The sequence below is a fragment of the Amblyomma mixtum genome, chromosome 8 (genome assembly GCF_055824585.1).
Source record: "Amblyomma mixtum isolate Tamu chromosome 8, ASM5582458v1, whole genome shotgun sequence".
NCBI classification, from domain to species: domain Eukaryota; kingdom Metazoa; phylum Arthropoda; class Arachnida; order Ixodida; family Ixodidae; genus Amblyomma; species Amblyomma mixtum.
The window spans coordinates 87,713,151-87,734,327 of record NC_143019.1 but is presented as its reverse complement, the minus strand read 5'-3'; the positions used below and the strand labels follow the sequence as shown (position 1 = coordinate 87,734,327).

Here is a 21,177-nt window from a genome sequence, read left to right as displayed (position 1 = left end):
TTCGCATCCTACTTAAATTATTCATTTCTAGTGTGGGGCACAACCACAGACGGTAATCTAAACAAGTTATTAATAGCACAAAAGAACTTTCTACGCATTATTGCTAACGTACCATTCCCGCAATCTACCGCTCAGTTTTTAAACAGTTCAATATACTTAGAGTTTGTGAGCTATATAGGTTTAGGTTATCACGAGAACATATTAGTCAAAAGCGCGGAAACAATTGCCTAACTGACATTGCCATACTATGCTTAGCCGATCCAGTATACACCACAAGGTCTGCTCCATTTTGGAAAATATCTACCTGCCGGACTAATTACGGTCGACAAATGCTGCGCGATCAGTTACCACGGATGCTAAAGGACTATATAAATCACGGTATCGACATTACTAAACTGACACTTTCTGATTTCATTGCCATGTTTACCTGTTGAAACTACTGAATCCTATTCTATTTTGTGTACCATGTGATACGCGCTAAATTGGTGTATGTAGTATGTTTTGAGAAGTTGCATGTTTGGAACACTTGGTATGGTTCCATTTTTATTGTTGAGTATTTTGCTTTGTTTTTGCGCTGTTCTCACTGCTGCCAGTGCTTGTTGTGGGGCCAGGGACAACTCAAGCCGTGCCTGAACGGCTTTTCCCTTGGTTCCTTTATTTCACTTTATAGTGAGAAAATAAAAATAAAATAACTGTAAAAAAATTAACTGTTTTTAAAATTGGCGCCGTGGTTGCTTTCCCGTCTACTATATTCCCGTCCAGCCTATTCAACCGCCCAATGGTTTTGCTGATAATTAATTAATTAATCTATGTCACTGAACCTTTTGTTGGATTAATTATTACTCAATAAATTTCAAATCATTTCAAACTTTATTTTCACTCCTTTGCCTATTTTCCCACTATTTTACCTTCAACGGGAGTTTTCCCGTCCACTCAATATATCGAAGTGCGAGCTATTTCGACATTTTTTCGACATTTTTGCCTCTAATTAAGTAACTAATCACCCTATCAACATAATTTGTTTTTGCACAGCATCCTGACACCGTTTTCTATCGATCACAACCATTGGCTTGATGCTACCTCTTCTGAGAACGTCACAACTACTGCGGACACGTTTTGGCGACATGACCCCGCCGACATAGCCTAGAAATGCTTTCACATTAAAAAGGAAATAATGCCATCAAAGCGAATTAAATATTATGCTACACTGCATTGGCCTCAGGATCACAAAAGTAGGTGTGATTTTGTCGCGTTCACGTGAAGCTTTAGCGAAGAAAGCGCGTCGTTTAAAGAGGAGTCAAGTTTCACTTCTACTAACAAGATTTTTATCGCTTATTCTGGCCCTTCTATTGCCTCTTTACCTCAGTGCACCACTCCATAATGCTTGATACAAAAGTGATCGAAAGCTTTTTCGAGATACGTAATAGCCATTAGATGTGTGTGATGAAAATGCAGGGAAGAATTGTTAGAAACATGATGCCAAAATCTAGTTCCTGGAGGGCCACTTCTTTTCACGTTATCAAATGAAACCTTTGTACAGAAATTAAGAAAACGCGTGAACGGCATGGAATTAAAACGAGCACTTCAACTTAACGAATACAAGTCGCATTCAGTCTCTGTGCACATCCAAGGGATGGAGGGGGAACGAAGATTCTAACGAAGTTCAGCACTTGTCCTGTGTTCTCGTGTCTCTGTTTCGTCCTTGTTGCTTAGCTCCGCCGCTTTCCAGGATGATTCAACAACTAACCCGCACCAAGACATTAATCGGAGCTGACAGGAAGTAGAAGACACACAGCGGAATTTTCTAAAAAAAAGTTCAAAAATCTATGAGTGCTGAAGACAAGTGGCGCACGACACACTTCGTGAACAAGACGGTATATAAGTCGCAAGGTTGGATGCGTTTCTATACTTTTTTTTTATCCTTCCTTCGTACTTCTTTTTTTGTAGTCGTCAGAGCGAGGGGACACACAGTTCCACACCTGTGATGGATCAGCGACGCAGATGCCCTCCCGCTCTCTTTTTTTCCTTGCTCTCTTTCTTTTGTTCCTTTCACTTTCCAGTATTTTAGTTACCATGTCGTTATTTCGTGGTGGCATGAGAAAATGCTAGTGGGCGGACATCCCGTAAGGTTTGCGAACAGCTAGCTGCCGGACCAGCGACACCACCGCCATCTGATGTTACTGTATGACGTTTGTTCTTCCTCTGATCAGGTTTAGAACACTGACAAAACATAATTAGCTACACGGTGTGACACAGAAGCAAACCCTATGTGCTTTAAACTTTTGACAAAGGCTGTACTTGCAGTGTTTCCGGAACTATACAGCATGTAAGTTGATGTATCTATCCATTCGTGGTACACGCAAATCAAGACCAGATAATACATGCGCAAGAGACGAGACTTACTGCCTCCGGATAGCTGAACGTCTCGTAGAGCAGCTTGTACACTGTGTCCCACCCAGACGATGTCGCCTTCGATGCATTGGTGTTGCGAAGAGTGCTGGCCTGTGACGTCACCTCCACCTTCGTGTCATTTCTGGGCTCCACCGTCTGGAAAAAATATTGCATAGTAAGTTTATGTAAGCGATATAATTCGGTCCGACATAAACTGTTTACCAAAAGTAACTGATCAGTGGGTTTTGTTTCTTAGCCAAGTAACGGTGCACTTATGGGAGCCCTTAAACTCTAAATCTGTGTAAGGCAAGGAGGACCGTTGTTCTCACTATTCCGGACTATTTTGTCTGTAAGAGTGCCGTAAGGGCTCCACAATACTCCTGAGATGTGAACCTCATTGCTCCCTTACTTTTGCCTAAAGGGGTACGTTCACCTCAGAGAATGGCTTTACGGTATTTAATGTCATCACTTCACATTAGGTATGTAAAATTTCCGAAAATTTTGTTGGCGGGAGAAAAACGAAGAAATAAACAAGCTTATTTTTCAAAGATATTCAAAAGATTGGAAATATACTGGAAAGAAAAATACAGAGACGATTCATTGCCAAGTACGTGCAGTTTTTTAAGAAATATTTTTTATGAAGTCTTTGTCGTATGCATCCATTACTGCGTGTTACTATGGCTTCCTTGCTGTTTGGTGACGTGTGGCATTTGTGAAGGGCATCTGTCCGCGCCCACTGCCACGGTCAGGCAATGAATGAGCGCACAGACAACACTGCCACGTGTGAGGAGTGCCCACCAGACATTACGTACTCTGTTCACTCTATAGAAGCCACCGTTTCAGGGACTTTGTCTGGCTGCAGTCGCTCTGAAGCCAGTTCAGTGAAGTTGTTTAATTAGGGAGTACTTTGTATAAAGCGGACAGCACCCAAGATAGGAAGGATCCTGACAAGAAAACCGCTCAGCATATTTCTACTCAATCGTCTGTTGAGCGAATCGCACCAGTTCGCCAGAACAAGTTTGAAGAGGCGCGGCCACGAACACTCCAGGTATATCGGCAAGCATCTATCGACAGTAGACAGAAGGCAGGAAGATGCGATTCCTGACAACACAAACCAAAATAAACAAGGCTAGATGGGCGTACTGTCCATAGGTGTCGAGTTATTGAATTTTTCACTTTTTCTGTGACTTCTGTATCACACTGTACCTGAAGTGCGAAGCAATGCTTCTTCAAAATACCTTCAACACCCAACGTCTATCAGGAAATAATGATTGTCATCGGGAGATATCGCAACAAAGGTCATTGTGAATGTAAAAGCTCCAGTGCACTTTTTTCATGAGGTCCAGAACAGGAAAGGGAGGAGTAGAAAGACAGGTAGGCAGATGAGATCAGGTAGTTTTGAAGGTGATAAGGTGGCCGCAGCTTGCACATGACAAGGTTAATTGGAGAGATATGGGATAGGCCTTTGTACTGCAGTGGTCGCAGTTTGGCTAATGACGTTCACATTGAGTTTTCAACATTTGGTAGGCCTAAGCTAAGAAGAACACTCAACAGCCACATATTGTTCGGCAGTGAGCTTGAGCTCTGAAATGCCTCTTCATTGCGAGAACGTATTCCAAGGCACGGGCTGCAGGTGAAACAAAATTGAAATGAACATGCAAAATGCTTTGTGGACTCTTGGGCAAAAGCGCTTTATAATAGATTGCTCAAAGAAGCCCTTGTATTTTGTCGAAGCTTTCTTATCCTTTGTCAATAACCACTTCTTTTTTATCAAGCCTTGCTGTTCTTTCATGCTCACCTGGTGGACAGAGATAAACTATATCATACCTACGCGGCCATTTGTAAAACGCACGTGATACATGGCAGTTTGTAGTGTTCGAATTCTTAAAGAAATAAGTGATCTTTATGGTTATCACGTTAGCTTCAACCTAAGTTGTTGCCTAGGTGAGCTCTGCAGTGCAGAAGCAGAAGTCGGTGAAAATGTGGCGAGAAAACATTACAATGCGCTATTCCAAAAAGACTGACCGAAAGCTGCACCGCCATTTCGGCACCCTTCTCGAGTACAACAACCCGTTTCAAGTATGGGGGCACCTGCATGTCTGTCCATATTTCGGAAAGCTCGCAGATGAAGTCATTTCATGTGTGCGAGATCGGCGTTGGGCTCGCCTTGCTCGTAATTTTAAAAGCAGTTACAGTTCATTAAATACGCGCGATTACATTAGCGGCCAGTACAATTCAGTCACTCAGTGCTGCTAACCATCTTCGGCCATTATGCATCTCGCAGACTGCGAGCTGTTTTCACTTTATTCCTAATAAGTTCCAACGAACACCTGTCCCCCAGCTTTCGCAGCATCCCCACTTTGACATCTATTTCCACCACCGTAGGTACCGGTATGTCCAGCATTTTTTACACCAAATTTTCAGGCCTTTCCGGCCTTGTTTCCCTTATCATCCCCCTGGTTAACATGCATATATTGTGTCCGCAATGTCCACCGGGTTTCTCAGCATCCACAATATTGTTGCTATTATCGCCGCTATTGGAAAGAACATCATCATCACCGTTCCCACTATTTGCATCGTCTTCAAGCGTTGTTTCCATTATCGCCAACATATCCCCAGCATGCACGTGAAGTGCGCCACACAAGTGCGCCACACAAATGCGCCAAGTGTGAGCATTCTCACCGCTGTTGCCAGTATTAGCCCCTTGTGTTCCAGAATATCCGTCATCGTTCGCAACACTATCATTAAGTCTCCCTGTCTACCACGTGTTGTCTCCACTATAATCGCAATGGTATCAGCATGCGTAAAATTAATTTAATAATGCTGACTGTCTAAAAATTTCAATTTGTTGATCATTCTCATCATCAAGGGATCCAGAACATCCACCATCGTTATGATCACATCCGTCAAATCTCTCTTCTTATCAAATGTTTTCATCATTACCAGACTCCAGCATGTACAGAATAATTTACAGTATACTTACAAATTATTCCAGCATTAGTAACGGTAAAATTTCCACTAGGGCTGTCGACGCCCACCTGTAGATAACAGGATTACATCGAGCACACTCTCGAGAGTGCCCTTTGCGCTTCCCATATGTGAACTCGAGAATTATCGCTTACGACGTTCGACGAGAGCCCCTGTCATCCAAGAGGGAGTCACCTCACTTGGCTATCATGGAAAAAAATTATCTGGGGTTTAGCTTTCGTTAAACCTGGTAGGCTGCGTAAGCATCCATAGCGTTCCATTCGGGATCATCACCGGCGGTTATAGACGATTCGGTTTCGAGAGAAGCGCGGTGCGCCAGTCTAGCAGCGTCTTGAGCGTGCTGCTTAGGAAGCCGCTGTTTGCATTCTTCATCTGTCTTTGAAGCCCGTTGTCGTTTCCTGGCTTCATCAAGCCGACGTAGCCTCCCTTTCAGTTTATCAGGCGGCATAAGACGGAGCTGTTGTTGTTGTTGTGACTGAGAGAAGGATGAAAAGGAAATTGCACGGGCCTGCTACTGGCTCGAGCCAAGCCACCACCGCTGCCACGTGCAGATAGAGGAGAGTTAGAAGAGCAGAGGAAAGAGAAAAAGGAAAGAAAAGACGCGCGTCGCAGCAACAACTGCGTCCGCCGGAGCGGACGCTGCTCAAAAAACAGATAAGCGGCCGAAGCCGCGCTCAGCCGTCAAGCGAGCGAACGCATTTTATACCCCCCTCCCCCCCCCCCGTTCTCCAGCCTCCTCTCCACTCTCCGCAGCTGGCGAGAGCGCGGCGTAGTGCGCCGTTCCTCGCGCCGCCCTTCAAGGTCAAACGTGCCTCGCGGCCGCCCCGACGCGAAGGGCTGAAACCTGTCGTAATATTGCTTGCGCAATAAAACGCAGTCCCGGTCTTCGGTAACCAAAATTTTTACCCCGTACACCAAGTGCGGAGCAATGGGAGAGCCGGCTCACCAGCTGCGAGCTAGAGGCCCAAAGGGCACTCATAGCACACGCAAGCGAGGTGGCCAGACTCAGTGGAGCCCTGGACTAGGGGACCACCCAAGGCTAAGGAGGCAACCTCAAGACTTGAAGAGAAGACTTGAAGAAGACCTCCACCGCAGGCTAAATCTTATAAATCAATAAAGTTTCTACTCACTCACTCACCCCGTTCTTGATGGCCATTTTACTTTTTTGTCTTTCATCGTGCTAGTTGGTAGTCATTTTTTTTTGTTGTGCATAAAGTCGTTCGATGGGTTGCTCCTCGCAAACTCTTAGCAACAACAAACATCACTGTTTTTTTGCCTCTTATCAGTGAATGATGAATTAGCAATCAATTTTTCCTTTTTTTTCTTGGCGCATGGAGCAATTCCTTCGATGTAACAGACCTTCTTTCAGGATAAATTCTGGGTTCTAAGCGTGCGGTTATTTTAAATATTTAATTTTTTTGTCTAGCCGATGCTGCAGCTGTTCAGTCACAGGTGCCCCAAGCCTGTCAACTCCTCTAAGTCGGAAGCATTTTCTTGAAGTTTTTCGTATCCGTAAAGTAACAGCTGGCGAAATAAGCTGATTTAACGCGATTACAACTAACGATGCTCTCTTTTGTCCTGTTATAAATTGGTATATATGTTGCTTCGTAGTGAAGCTGCTGCGTTATGCATACTCCGTGTGTAGTGCTGCTTAAGTCTGTAATGGTTTAATTATACGCTGTAATTATACGCGAATACGCTGCAAGCACAGCTTAGCGCGCTCGTATCGCGCAGCGCTTCTAATCTTCAACTTCCTCGAGTAACGCGTTTCAATGCAAGGTTCCTGGAGTCTCCGCGTTTCCCTAATGAGTTTTCTTTCACTCCCTCAAAGGGGAACCGCGGTGAAAGGCTCGGCAGAGGCTTTCAAGACGGAATGTGAGGCCTGGTGAGACAGATTTGCATACGCCCAGGTGCGCGCGGGGATATGTTCGGCCGAGTTGGCCTGATTCGACGCTGCGTACATTCGCCAACTACACGAACCGGACGCAAATCGGAACCGGCTCAATTACGCGCGCACTCTTGCTCCTGGCCATTCATGCACCATTTAATGCACCATTCATTTTCTTCAAAGTACTTGAGGTCAGAGATTTTATAAGCTGAGCATGGACGCCTCGAATAGACTGAGTTCTTTTCGGCACCGGCACCTGTTAGCGGCATTTTTCCTATACCACCTATGGATGTTACAGGCACTGGTTGATTTCTCTTTTAGTACGCATACCCAACAATTTTGAACAGATGTATTTTTGAACGGGAAACACTTTATGAGCGCAATGTTTTAATATAATGTAAGATTTTACAACAGAAATTAATATATCCGCAAATCTCCCGACGGCAGTCTTTTTTTTCTGTTAACATTTTTAGTATCGTGAAAAGCATTTCCCGTTGGTTTTCTATGGCAGTATTAACTACTCGGTACGATCGATGGAAACACGTGAAAAGAAAGATTTTGTTACGCGTCCGAAGAATCGACTATTACCTTCAATATTTCCATATCAGTATTTTACAATTTTTCAATATTCAAATTTTTGTCCCCGAATGTTGAACATGATAACGTTTATTTGTGCTTTCGCCGGATTCTGTGGCGTCCTCAGCCAGATTAGAATTTCATCAAGGTGGCGTCACTGGTACCGTTGACTAACTTGTCGGTGTTACCGAAGTGTGTGAGCAACTACTACGAAGTGCTGCAGCAGTCCTTCATTTACAATAGAACTCGACTCTTCACAAACACTTTCCCTCTCGTGCTACCTTATACTATATAATGTTATTAAATGACCAGCAAAAGAACACTGTCAGGTCTGTGATGGTTATCCTGAGACGAAACACACGGGTCACATCATCGAGCCCAACTATCGCCACAATCCCTCCGTCTTGACCTCCTTCCTACTTATGTACACCCCGCCAAGTGGAGCTGATATGGGTGCCTGCGCACTCCGGGAGTCCCGGAAACGAGGCCGCCATTCTTTTAGTCCGAGGTTCTTTAAACCGGGCTCAGGGGGCCTCGGATCGGGGATTCACGATGGAGCGCATGCACACATTCAGCGAGCTGACGCAGTCCTACAGAACCTCACGCCAGCTCTACCCCCACCCCACTCCTCCCTAAATAACAAACAACCAACACTGGCGCCGACTACAGACACACACTCTCGCCTCACCCCTTAACCTAGCCCACTATCATCCCTCCTTACACACTCGGGCATGCGCCCTATGCCCAGAACCCTTCGCCTCTTCCCTCCACATCCTTTCCCTCTGCCCGGCGGACCCTCCCCCGCGGGACCTAGATAACCTCAAGACCTGGGAGGACTGGGGGACCCTGCTGCGCTCGGAGGACCCGTCCGTGCAGACCATCGCCACCGGCCGGACTGCCAGTGCTATGGACCTCAGGAACATAAACACTTCAGTGCAGTGGGGTCGTGCGGGGACCCTGGGGCGCGCCCCGAATTCCTCTTCAAATAAAGTTTCTCTCTCTCTTATACACGGAATAGTTGGGCCACTCCAGTACCAGCCTTGAGCCCCATTCTCTAGCCTCTGCTAGAGAATGTGCCAGGCTCTGTGTACGGGTGTTAGTTGCTGCGCCCTTCCAGTTTTTTTTTTTTTACTAAATCGACCCCCATCTCGAATCAAGACTCCCAACCAGAATTTCTCACCATCTGGAAACACTATCAGCGACCACGTCTGAACGCAGCATTTACAAACGGATTGCGATGGCCTTTCGAACATACGAATAGTCCGCTCTGTGACAACTGCGGCTCGTAGAAACTGTGGAGCATATCCTGCTTGAGTGTCCTGTGTATGCTGACGAGCGTGCGCATTATGAACAGTGCATGGAGAAGCTCTCCCCAGTGCGTCCAACAATGAACAGTGCTTTAGGTCCCTTACCTGCCCTAGGCAACAAAGACATGCAATGAACTTTTTGTTTGCATATCTAAATGACATTGGACATACAGAAAAGCTCCAATTTGACTTTGTATATTAACCTTACTGATTCTTCAAGCAGGGAACTTTATTAAGCCCATTTGTCGGACTATGCACTTCATCATTACCTATGTTACATCATTACTCGCCGATGCATCATAATACACTTTTAATGGCCGCATTTCATGTTCTCCCTTTTTTATTTTCTTTATTTTACCTTTTCTTCACTTCCGTCTTTGTCTGCCAAATTCCCTTCCCCATGCAGAGTAGCATTCCAGTGATTTTTAAACGCCGGCTAAATTCTGTTTTTCATTAAAGGGTTTATCTCTGTCCATTAATGGACACGAAAGAATCGAAGCATTTCGTTAACTTGCATGCTGCTTTTTGCACATGGCGGAATATCTCCATGTGGCTATACTTCTAACTACTCTAATTCTGCGGAAACTGCGCAGTGGCCCTCCTGCTGCTGGTAATATGCACTTTACACGATAGTGCAGATTACTTGTAGTTTTGTTCTTAGTTGACGCTTCTTACCGCCCGAACTTTGTTGGTATCGAGTAGACAGTGACCACTAGAGGCTATTTCATGCTCCAGACAACAAGCACAGCGGCGGCCCAACGGTTAGAGCATCCGCCTCGCATACGGAAGGTGCGGGGTTCGATTCCCACTGCCACCAGGTACCCACCGGGGATAAAATGGGAACAAGCCCTCCCCTGACCCAGCACTCGGCCGCTTTGGGGTGAAATTCTAGGGAAATGGGTCTCCGACCCCACCTTGAGAAGACAAAAAACACCGTGTGCAATGGGCCGTAGCAAGGTTCTCTTTGGCCCCATATGCCTTTGTGCCATAAAAATACATCATCATCACAAGCTCCAGGGAACAGTTTGCTCAATAAAAACCGTGCTTCCACCCATGAGGCGGTTGTCTGGGTGCTGTCTGCGTCCTGAGACAAGTGCCTCGACAAACTGCGGACAGGTGCATATCGCAACGGATGCCCTGGGTAAGCAATTATGCCACTCTTGCCCTCCGTTGCCATTGGCGTCTTTCACCACCGTGCGATTCTACCGCAGAAAAGGAAAGCGCTCTGTATCGATCTTCTCAGCCGTCTCCGAGCCGTGAATATTTTAGCGCCTCTTGGCCGCACGCGTAGGCAAGATTGATTGGGCGCCGCGCAGCAGAGGAGAATCGGGCCCGCGCTGCCAGTGGAGGTCATTTTTGGAGGCCGGAACACCACCGCGATGGTTATCATGATCTCAGTTGCGATAGCATAAAGTGATACAAGATGATGCCAGATAAGACGGAGATATGTTTTTGGCTACCCCAAGAAAGATACGGTGCTGCCGGTATAGATTATCCTTTTTCCGCCCGAGCCTTCCCGACGGTCTTCATTGTACCTACGCAGTTCTAGAGGGATGTCTTGAATCAGACAGTACCGTATTAGAGTCTGCGGCAGGTAAGACAAAATTACATTGTTTGCCCGTTTCTTCCCGACCCTTTTTTAAGCGTTGGCAGTGGGATGGACCTGCGTATGCATCGTTAAATAAAAAAAAAAGTCTGACAGACCGTCAGTTTCAGGACATAGTGGTTAAATTATGACGGTCTGCTTAGCCACCATCGGTTCCCGAAGTCGCACTCGTTCACTTCTTTCGATGCGTACACGCATAGCATAAGACAACAGACACCTATAGCATACCATGCCCTGTGTTACTGTTACTGTTACCGGAGTACTCGGAGCCCGCGCGCAGTCAGTGCGCATGCGCAAATCATCTTGACAGCGCCAGATGGTGCCAGGTTCTCGGCAGCTGCGGCATCGGGACCAATCAGCGTGTGCTCACCGGCGGTGGGCGGGTTCCCGACACTGCGGTTACGGTAAGACGTACACGGTATGCTAAAGGTGTCTAATGGAGGCTTTCATCATAGCGTAGACGAATACCGCTTTACACAGCGATTCCTGCGCACGTGCAGTGCAAGAGGCGGGGCCACTGCGTGTCCGTAGCCAGAATCATCCAGTAGAGTGGTATACGTCTACGCCTAGTAAATATGTCATTCCTGAACTAAAACCACTAATAAGTCTTGATAAAGAATTCCAGAAACGGCAACAAGAATTAATACGCAGGGGGGCTGAGCTCAGCACCTTTTCCGTCGTATACTTCTAGTATACTGCTGCTGGCGACAGGATGAAAGCTCCCAGAGAGAGAGAGAGAAAGAGAGAGAGAGGCCCTTTAGTGAAAAAGCAGAGAATTTAGCCGGCGTCTAAAAATCGCTGGAATGCTTCTCTGCGTAGGAAAGGAAATTTGGGAGATAAAGGCGGATTAGATCGGTGCGGTAAAGTTGAAATAAAAAAGTGGGAAAAGATAAAATACAGTCATTGAATGCGTACTACGATGCATCGGCGAGTAGCGACGGCACGTATGAAATGATGAAGTGTAGAGTCCGACATATGAGCTAATAAAGTTCACTGCGTGAAGAAAGGTTGAGGCAAACATGCAAGGTGGTATTATAGCTCGTCAATATGTCCAAAGTCACACCATGATGCTGAGTGGAAAATGCAACAGTGTTAGTTGTGACGGCTCCCCCCTCCCCCTCCCCGCCCCCTGCCACCCCCAGCTAAATAAAGCGCGTAATCGATAATATAACAAAATTTCTAAATTAACAGAAGCGTTGTGTTTTGGGCGAGTTGGCTCCTCATGCTTTTAGAAATTTTTGCACACGCAATCGACTGGACATGAAAGCGGACACACACAGGCCAAATTATGAATGATTGTGGCTAATTACAGTATGATGAAAGTCCCAAACAAGAATTGTCCAGGCGACCAAGTCGCCTGGAAATCAACTGATTGAGCTACCAAATGCGTATTTTTGACGTTCGATATTTCTAACCCTATTGCCGGTAACGAAAACTAAAAAAAGAAACAAAAACGGGGTAACCTTCGATGTTGACGGCCTTCAATTTCGCAATATATATTTTCCCCTCACACTCTAAAATAAAGGATGAATCAAGTAATTTTATTCAGTTATTCGCCTTATTATTGATCAAAAGCAGGTACCTAAAGTCCCCTTTGCTGCGCAATCCACATGCACAAACCGCACCGACGTATCTCTCAGGGTAAAATAAAAATATGTAAACGTTAAAGAAGTCGCTCTGCATATGCTTCTTTCTAGGTCAGCGCAAATGTGCATTACTCGACAACCGCCACAGGTAAAGCAAAAGTTACAACATTGTTCTCGACGCATATGCACTGACTGCGGGGCTCGACTCTATTCATGAAAAAAATAAATAAACGCGGCAATGACAGCCGCCTACGCTCGTAGAACGCAGCTTGCCGGAACTGTCAAGCCTTATATAAAACACTCACTGTTCTCCCAACATGGATACAGAAACCCGCTCCCAAGCCCACCCCAGCACCCGCCTCGGAATAGGCGCGTGTGCAGAGTCACGTGCGGAGAACGACGCACTCGGTCGATCGATGTCGACAGCGCGCAGTGATGTCCCCCAGGGCCGACACGCGGTTCTATCTCCAGGGCCACGGGTTAGTTCCAACAAAGAGCGGGTAGAAACGATGCTCGTTTTCTGTTACAGTCGTCCGTGCGCCAACGTCGCTTGCCACGCAGTTACGGGCGTCGCTCAAAGAAAATGCGCAGATGCATGCCAAGAGATATACGGCATGAGGAATATTGTAATAGGCCATGGACACGCAGTTATACATTGCAGATCAGAAAGACAAATGCCGAACAAAAGCTGAGAAATAGAAAAAAACAGCAAAGAGAGCCCCGGTGGTGTTTGAGGAAAGGAAATGGCGCAGTATCTGTCTTACATTTCTCTGTAGACACCTGAACAGCGCGGGCCACCCAAGGTAACCTGGGCCACATGAAATCATGCCTGCAAGCAGCGGCGACCCCAGTCGAGGACTACGCGGCCTGCTGCGTACTCTAGTGTTCCCCAGATAAATCGGAATTTGTGCACGTACGTCCCTCCCCTCGGGACACAACTCCGCTTCGCATCAGTCTCCCCTCGGCACCTATCCGGGAGGCCAAGGAGATCCGCGTCCTTGGCCTCTTCATACACAACCAACGCAAGGTCGACACCAGCCTAGCCAAACTTCGCACGATAGGAGACCAGGTGGGCCACATGGTCCGCCGGGTCTCCAACAAGCGGGGCGGATTACGAAGCGAGGATGCACTGCGGCTTGTCCATCCTGTCGTAACGAGTAGAATCCTCTGCTCGACCGCCTACTTGCACCTGTGCAAACACGACATCCACCGGAAAGTCATCAAGCGGGCTCTCGATCTCCCGGTCACCACGTCCAACCAGAGATTTCTGGTTTTGGGCATGGTGAACACATTCCGGGAGCTTCGAGAAGCCCACTTAGTCAACCAATACACGCGTCTTGCACAGACCACGGCTGGTCGCCGCCTCTTGGACCGGCTACACACCAAACACGACTACCACATTGAGGAAAGGGAGAGAGTGCCAGAACCCTGCTGACGTGCCCTCCGGGTCCTACCCCTTCCCCGCAACATGTCCAGAGAAGACCATAGCGGTCGTCGCCAGGCGCGCGCGGAAGCGTTGGCGCGATACTATGGTCACCAACAACACGTGTATTACATGGATGTTATCGGACCACACCACGCGGGGTGGTACACGGCCGCAGTAGCACAGAACTCAAACACACTTAACGGGCTCACTTTAAAAGCCTACAGCGCAACACACGCGGAGGAGATTGCCATTGCTCTGGCTCTCACTAATCCCAAGTCGAAACACGTCCTCACCGACTCACGAGGGGTCTGTAGGAACTATGAGCTGGGTTTGGCTCCCCCGCTTGCCTGGCGCATGCTGCAATATAGCTCCGGATATGAAGATCCAACTCCACGTAACCCGATTTGGGCCCCAGGTCACCGGGGATTCCAGGGAAAGGAAGGCGCCGATCAGGCCGCCCGCGCACTCCCTCCCCGAGTTATCTCCCTGCCTTTGGAAGCCTGCTCCCAATCAGACAGTCTGTACCTTACATTCAAACACATCACCAATTACTACAAGGAGGAGCACCGGCGCTACCCGGCCCCTTGTAAGGGACTGAAGCGCGCCGACGATCGCCTCCTCATCAAAATTCTTACTAACACTGTACTGTGCCTGGCGATGCTTAAGCATGTCAGCACATCCTTTGATGGAGCGTGCGAGTTCTGTAGAGAGGTGGCTGACACCTTCCACATGGTTTGGGCGTGTCAATCAAACACATGTATCCCCCCCAACTACACCAGAGAGGACTGGGAGGCGGCCCTGCTCGGCTGTCAAGCCCTCAAGACTCAAAAGGTCTTGGTAGAACGGAAGCGGGCGGCGTTGCTTGCCAATGGGGCCCCAGAATAGGGGCTCCACCTAGTATTGTGAGGGGAAAAGACCAGTACAGGCCTACCCTAATCACCTCTCTGTAACAATTTAATAATAGATAAATGCTTTTCACCACCACCACCACCACAACCACTGTAAGGGAAGGGACCCCTTGATTTTGAAGAAAGGAAAGGCGCATAACTGGGTCCTTGGGTCAGTGGACACCTCAATTCTGCTTTGAGGTAAGTACGTGGAGGTGGTGTCCAGCTGTAAATATAGACCTTTTCAAAATGGGCTCCCTGGGCGCTGCCATATTGTTCCCTGGACTGCAGTGGGCACCTCCCGCTAGCCCGGTGGAAGCGGCGAAACGCCTCCTCTCTGGACTGCTAGAAACCGGTTCCGCCGCCGGAAACAACATGGCAGCACCCAGGTTGGAAAGGTGTATATTTCCTGCTTAGAAACTCTAAAACGCCATTCATTTTTTATATTGTTAATAACCCAAGGGAAATTACATGAAGAGAGACCAACCAGACGTGTGTCCATTGGCTACCATTTTAAAGGTGGCTGGTGGAACGAAAACAGTGGGAGGAGAAAGATAGAGAGAGAGAGAGAGAGAGAGAGTGATAAAACGCATGCTCGAAAGGATGTATGTTCTGTACATTAACGGTAGCCGAGGCTTTGAGACTTAACTCCGTGGAATTCTTGACCTACGTGCATTTTCTGAAACTTTCACGGTATGCTCTGCTGGGTCTTTTGACCCTTTGTATCAAATTTCGAAGCTGGATGGAGTTTAGTTTCCAGCGCATATGTCTTAAAACTGTCCGTTTCGTGGCCTCAATCCGGGCGATTTCTAGAGAAAACCTTGCGTGTGTGACGTTATGCGCTACGCGACTGCCTATATTTTCTCTGCGTAGCTGAAAAATAAAAAAAAATCATCTTTATTTTTGGTTATTTCTGACAATTCACAGCCAAACCTTTCACTTACAGTCGTCAGTTGAACCAACCAACGCGCACAAGGGAGTTTTTGAGGCAGTATCCGTGACGTCATACGTCGGTCCGACGTGTTGTCATAGTTTGGTCGAAACCCACTTTCGGTTTTCTCATTTTTGTTGCTGTGCAATTGTGGTCCTTATTATTCTGAAAATATCATGAGCCACAACTGAAATAGGTAGGTCCGTGAAGCGTAATGCGATGGTCAGATTGTAGTTCGGGGCGTGTTTAAAGGATAAGAACAATTTCCTCGCCCGTATCAATGACGAATCGCGGGTTTAATCCCAATTAACTGCAACTGACGAGGCTCAAGAACGGACAGAGCGGTTTTGCACACTCAAAGTGGAGATAAAATAAACACGAAAGTACTACTGTAGCAATCCACAGCGCGGGGAACCCGCCCACGGAAATTCCCTTTATTTGCCATGGAATATAGCGGGTAAGGATGGGATTGACGGGATGGGATTTTTCTTCAGTCGTTTTCAGGCCTGCCTATAGTAAATTCAAAAATGTTTTAAAAAATGGCTGGGGTTCAGCTAGTTATACTGGCGAAAGCTCTGTTAAGCATGTTCTCCACTCTCAAATTAAATGCCAAGGTCAAAGGTCAAGGTCATTCACTCAATGGTCACAGTCATATAATGCCGTGGTCATACTACCATTCCACCACACAGTTAAGTTCGGTTTGACCTTGTGAGGCATTGAAGGTCATCGCCGATCTGGTGCCCACTGTGTCAAATCAAATGTCAAGGACACGTACCTAATGGCCATAGTCATATTGACACGCGGTCATACTGCTACAGCTTGGACCATATACCACCATGGAGTTAAGTTCGGTTTGACCTGGTGAGGCATTGAAGGTCATCGTCAATCTGGTGCCCACTGTCTCAAATCAAATGTCAAGGACAGGTACCCAATGGTCATAGTCATATGGACACATGGTCATACTGCTATAGCCTGGGCCACATACCACCACGCAGTTCAGTTCGGTTTGTTCTTGCGATGCATTGAAGGTCACTGTCTCATCCACATCGAAATCGGAAGTTGTACTCCGAGCAGTAGAGCTTGGCTCTAAAATATACGCTGGAGTTGACCTTTAACACGTTCGTTCACTCCGTCGCGGATCACCGGAAGGTCACGTCATTTATCCATGCTATGCGGTCTCGAATATTGCGTCAGATAATGAAGCCACAGGTGTGATATTATTGTGAGCTCTAAGGAGGAAGACATCGCTATAAAATCTGCCCCACGGTTTCATCGTGGGACCCAGTATTTGTGACCGCACAGCAAAAAAAAAAAATGACTTGACCTATGACGCAGTGAACGTATTAAAGTACCGCACTAGCAGTCGAAAATATCTGCGCAGCATGGAACGGGCTCCATCAGCATTGCCAACAACGGGACGTCGTAGCGGACACCTAGGATGTGCTCGATGGTTTCATCACACCCGCAAGTGAGAGCCAATCAAACACAGGCGCTATACAGTAAGGACGCCGAGCGCAAAACGCGGAATAGAATGGCCCACTAACGACGTGCACTTTATGCGACTATAAAAAGACGCAGTCGTCGGCCGCCTAATGTGGAAAAAGTTTTAGCATAGCTTGATTACTTAACAACCTCGTAAAGGGGCCCGTAACATCGTCGCGCCGTGTAGCCGGGAGCGTCAGCGCTAGTGGCAGCATGTTTTAAGGGGGCTGTCAACGTAACCATCAAGCGCTTTTATTGCGATGCGGGACTGGCACTCAGCCTAACTCCTGCATTAAAGGTACTACCCCCGACGAAAAGGCTGTGAGGCAACGTTCTTTTTGTTGTAGCTAAAAACAGCCGCTCATGCATGGAGAGAGAAGCCAGGGCTTATGTTTTACGCAATCGCATGTGTGTTGCCTTTCTCCCCGGGATCCTTGAGTAGAGTTCCGCTCATTTCAAGAAGGCCGAGCTTGAGCGAATGACGTCATGTTTCAAATAAAAAAAAGTAACCTTGCTAGAGCACGCGGGCCTACCAACTGCGCATGGTACACAACTCAATCCCTCGCGAGTACAAACGATGATGGACGAAACTTGAGTTCCACAACACACAAGCAATGCATGCCACTCACTAACCTCCGAACGGATGCCACGGAGACAAGCTTATGCAGCCATTATCCAAGGGTGTCCCGTGAAGGGTAATGACGAATGTTAACACGCAGTTTTCTAACAGTATAATGGGGCTATGCATACAGTCTATGGCAGGCGCAACCCAAGAGGTCTATTGAAATTTCTGATAGTTGAAAAACTTCTTTAGTGTAATAACAGTTCCGTGGCATAATGCTCAAAATGTACTTCTAATGTTGTTTATAGTTATGATTTCGCCATTATAGTAACATTTATAGGGCAATCTAAAAAGAATGTTCAATTTAAAAGTTGAGCTAATGTTTACAATGCAACATAAAGCAAAGGTCAATAGTTACCGTTATCACAACGCTTGAGAAGACAGCGTTAGCCCAATATTTGCACTGGACCTTTAAGTAACGTTGATGGCACAACATATAACGTGAGTTTTCAATTTTTAACGCCATGGTAATGTTACAATGTAACATGTAATGTTACCGCAACGTATACAACAATTTTATAACGTGATTTCAACGCATGGTGCAACCTGGGGTGGCTTCCTACTACATTTCGGCTTAGTTGTGAGAACTGAGAGCACCACAGAGTGTTATTATGTTTAGACACTGCCTCTTGAGCAGGAATTCTGGGCAAAGTATTCCTCGTTTCGTCCTTTACCAAGGGCTGCAAATTATTTCGCGAGGCGAAGTGCCTTGCGAAGAGAAAAAAAAATAGCAACTGTGTTTTTTCACGCGGAGCTAGCGATTTGTTGCAGAAGAAACCGACACTTGAAATTTGTAATCGAGCGAACTGTCCTTCACACAATCCCTCTGTACCAATAGTTCGTTTCGAGACTACCCACCACGGCTCCCAGCTGAGGCGGCCACATTTTGATTGGAACAGAACATTTCGGTGCGCGCTAATAAACCAGAGATGGTTGGAATCATTTTGAGACCTCCACCACAGTTTCATCATAGCCGGCAGTGCAGATCTGGCGAGTAATTATCTTTTAACCAAGCATTTCAAAATACAGAAACCACAAAAACCAGGTATGAGCTCAGCATGGCAGCGTGGAACCGGCAACATAAGCAAATGAGTGCCAAAAATGAAACAAATAACAGAAGTTATTAATATTTACTGTCACAGAAACGCTCTTGGCAGTAGAGATAACATTTAAGAACGAAATATGTCGCCACTTTTTCCGATTTACTCCAATTTTTCCGATTTTCCGATTTTTCCGATTTGCGTAGATTACGTCCGGTCGGCCCTTGAGTTTCTTGGCTAGAACATGCGCTCTGGCTGTGCGCCTTCCTTCGTGGTGGAAGCGGTGCATGCTTTGCGGTGATGGTTTTACCGTGATTGCCTTTCTGATGATGGACGGGATTCGGCGGTGTCCGCGTTGAGCGCTTCCGCGTTTATTTCGAGCCTTACTATGATCGCTTTACCCGCTCTGGTGCAAGCTAGCCTGAGCTCTTGCATTCTCTTTTGGGCCTCAGTCACTTCGTCTAGCGTGTTGTGTAGGCAAAGTTGCAGTAGCTTGTCGGTGGAGGTGTTGAGGAGTAGGCCTGCCTAATAAGTCCTTCTGTTTTGAGTTTTTCGGCGTTGTATAAATGTAGTTGGGAGGGGGAAGGGGGCGTAGGTCACTCTTCTTATGACAAAAAGCCTGCACCAATCGGCATACATCATTTTCCTCAGCGCATCTTTTCCTGTTCGCTATGCGTCGGTTCATTCTAATGGTGTGGTGTACCAAGGCGTTTAGCTTTCTGATGATTTCGGTGTTTTTGCGGTTCCAAGTATCCGAAAGGATTTCACTTGTTGAAAGGCTCGGGGGCTGTGCGCAGCTCCTGGAACAGCCTAGCAGACGACGGCCGCCGCGGCCTGGGCTTCGTGCGCCTGCGGCAACTCTCGGCGAGCTTGCCGATTGGTTCCGTCATAGGGCGCTGATCGAGCGAACGGTCGATGCTCGCGTGATACCGTTAAAACCTGTGAGTGAAATAGCTTATTGGATGAGCTGAAATCCTCAGGGAAAGAGACAAGTACTCTGTCCTTATGTCGCAAGGCATGCTTGGACATGGATATATTGGAAGAACGTGACAGTTAAGGGTAGATTATAAAAATGCGCTTTCTGTGAAAACATTTCAGAAATTAGACGAAAAATAATAATTGTCTGAGGAGAACAAGAAGGTTTTAACGCTCATTGCTACAATGTGTGCTCTCAAACGTGAAGTCTCGCGGTTCGCCCAAATGCTGTTGTGTTTACGAAATCGCTGAAAGCCACCACTGTCATCATCATGACTAGCTTGGCTACGCCCACTGTATGACAAATGCCTCTTTCGTATCTCTCCAATTTACCGTCTCCTGTGCCAGCGGTTGCCACCCTATTCCCGCAAACTTCCTAATCTGTCCACCCAACTGTCTACCGTCCCCTGCTAAGCTTGCCTTCTCTTGGAATCCAGTCACTTACTCTTAACAACCATCGCTCATTCTGCCCAAGCCCATTTCTTCTTGATTTCGATTGGAATGTTATTAACCTGCGTTTGTCCCCTAACCCATCTGCCCTCTTGTCTCTTAACTTCACACCTATCAGTTTACTTCCCATAGCTCGCTGCGTTGTCCTTAACTTAAGCGAACCCTCTTTGTTAGCCTCCACGTTTCTGCCCCGTGGGTGAGCACTGGTAAGATAATGCTTTTATATACTTTTCGCTTGACGGATATTGGCAAACTGCCTTTTAACATCTGGAAGAACCTGCCAAATGTGCTCCACCCCATTCTTTTTCTTCTGTTGTTTAACTGTCGTAGTCCGGTCTGCGGTCACTACGTGCCTAAGTAGACACATTCCTTTGCCAATACCAGCGCCTCGCAGTTCTGAGGTATCAAAAAAAAAATAAGAAGGGCTGGTCGCGTTATGGGAGCGAATAATTTTTCCCAAAAGTAACCATTAAAAACAAATGCAAACTGCACAGCCACCCACGATTGTGGTACGAAACGTGAAAAAGCATTTTCTAATGTAGCGATTTGTAGCATTTAGGTTTTGTCATCAGTTATGTTTTCTATTATCGGCATACATAAAAGAGAAACAAGCACAAGCTTCAATGCCTCTGTCATTAAAACGCCCGGTGATTTGTGGGAGTGCTTTCAGGTGAAAAATTTAACAAATGGATATCGTGAGCAAAAACGAATGTTTACTGCAAAATAATTTTTGCCACGTACGCCAGGATATGACAAACGGCTGTTACACTCAGCGACACCCATTCCACATATTAAGACTTCGAATACATCTGCTGGGCATGGTACTTTTTAGTTTTCAGTTCATCAATCAGTTTCAGTTTATTATTATAACGTGTTACGACATCGCGCACCGCAACAATAATATCACAGACGAGTGTAATGTAGTCATGCGCTGAAATGGAAGCGTCGAATGGTTATTATAACGCGAAGAAAAAGTGTAAACAACAACGATTCGAAGTGCCCTGTTCAGCAAGGCTCTAGAT

General features: G+C 46.7%; 1 protein-coding gene across 1 annotated transcript in view; it reads right to left on the bottom strand.

Moving 5' to 3' along the window:
* Window positions 1-21,177, bottom strand: part of LOC149333393 (uncharacterized) — an 80,541-nt gene that overhangs the window by 46,438 nt on the left and 12,926 nt on the right. Inside the window, exon 3 of the mRNA XM_089558643.1 lies at window positions 2,404-2,547. Within this exon, the coding sequence (XP_089414769.1) occupies window positions 2,404-2,547 (144 nt within the window). The remainder of the gene's footprint in view (window positions 1-2,403; window positions 2,548-21,177) is intronic.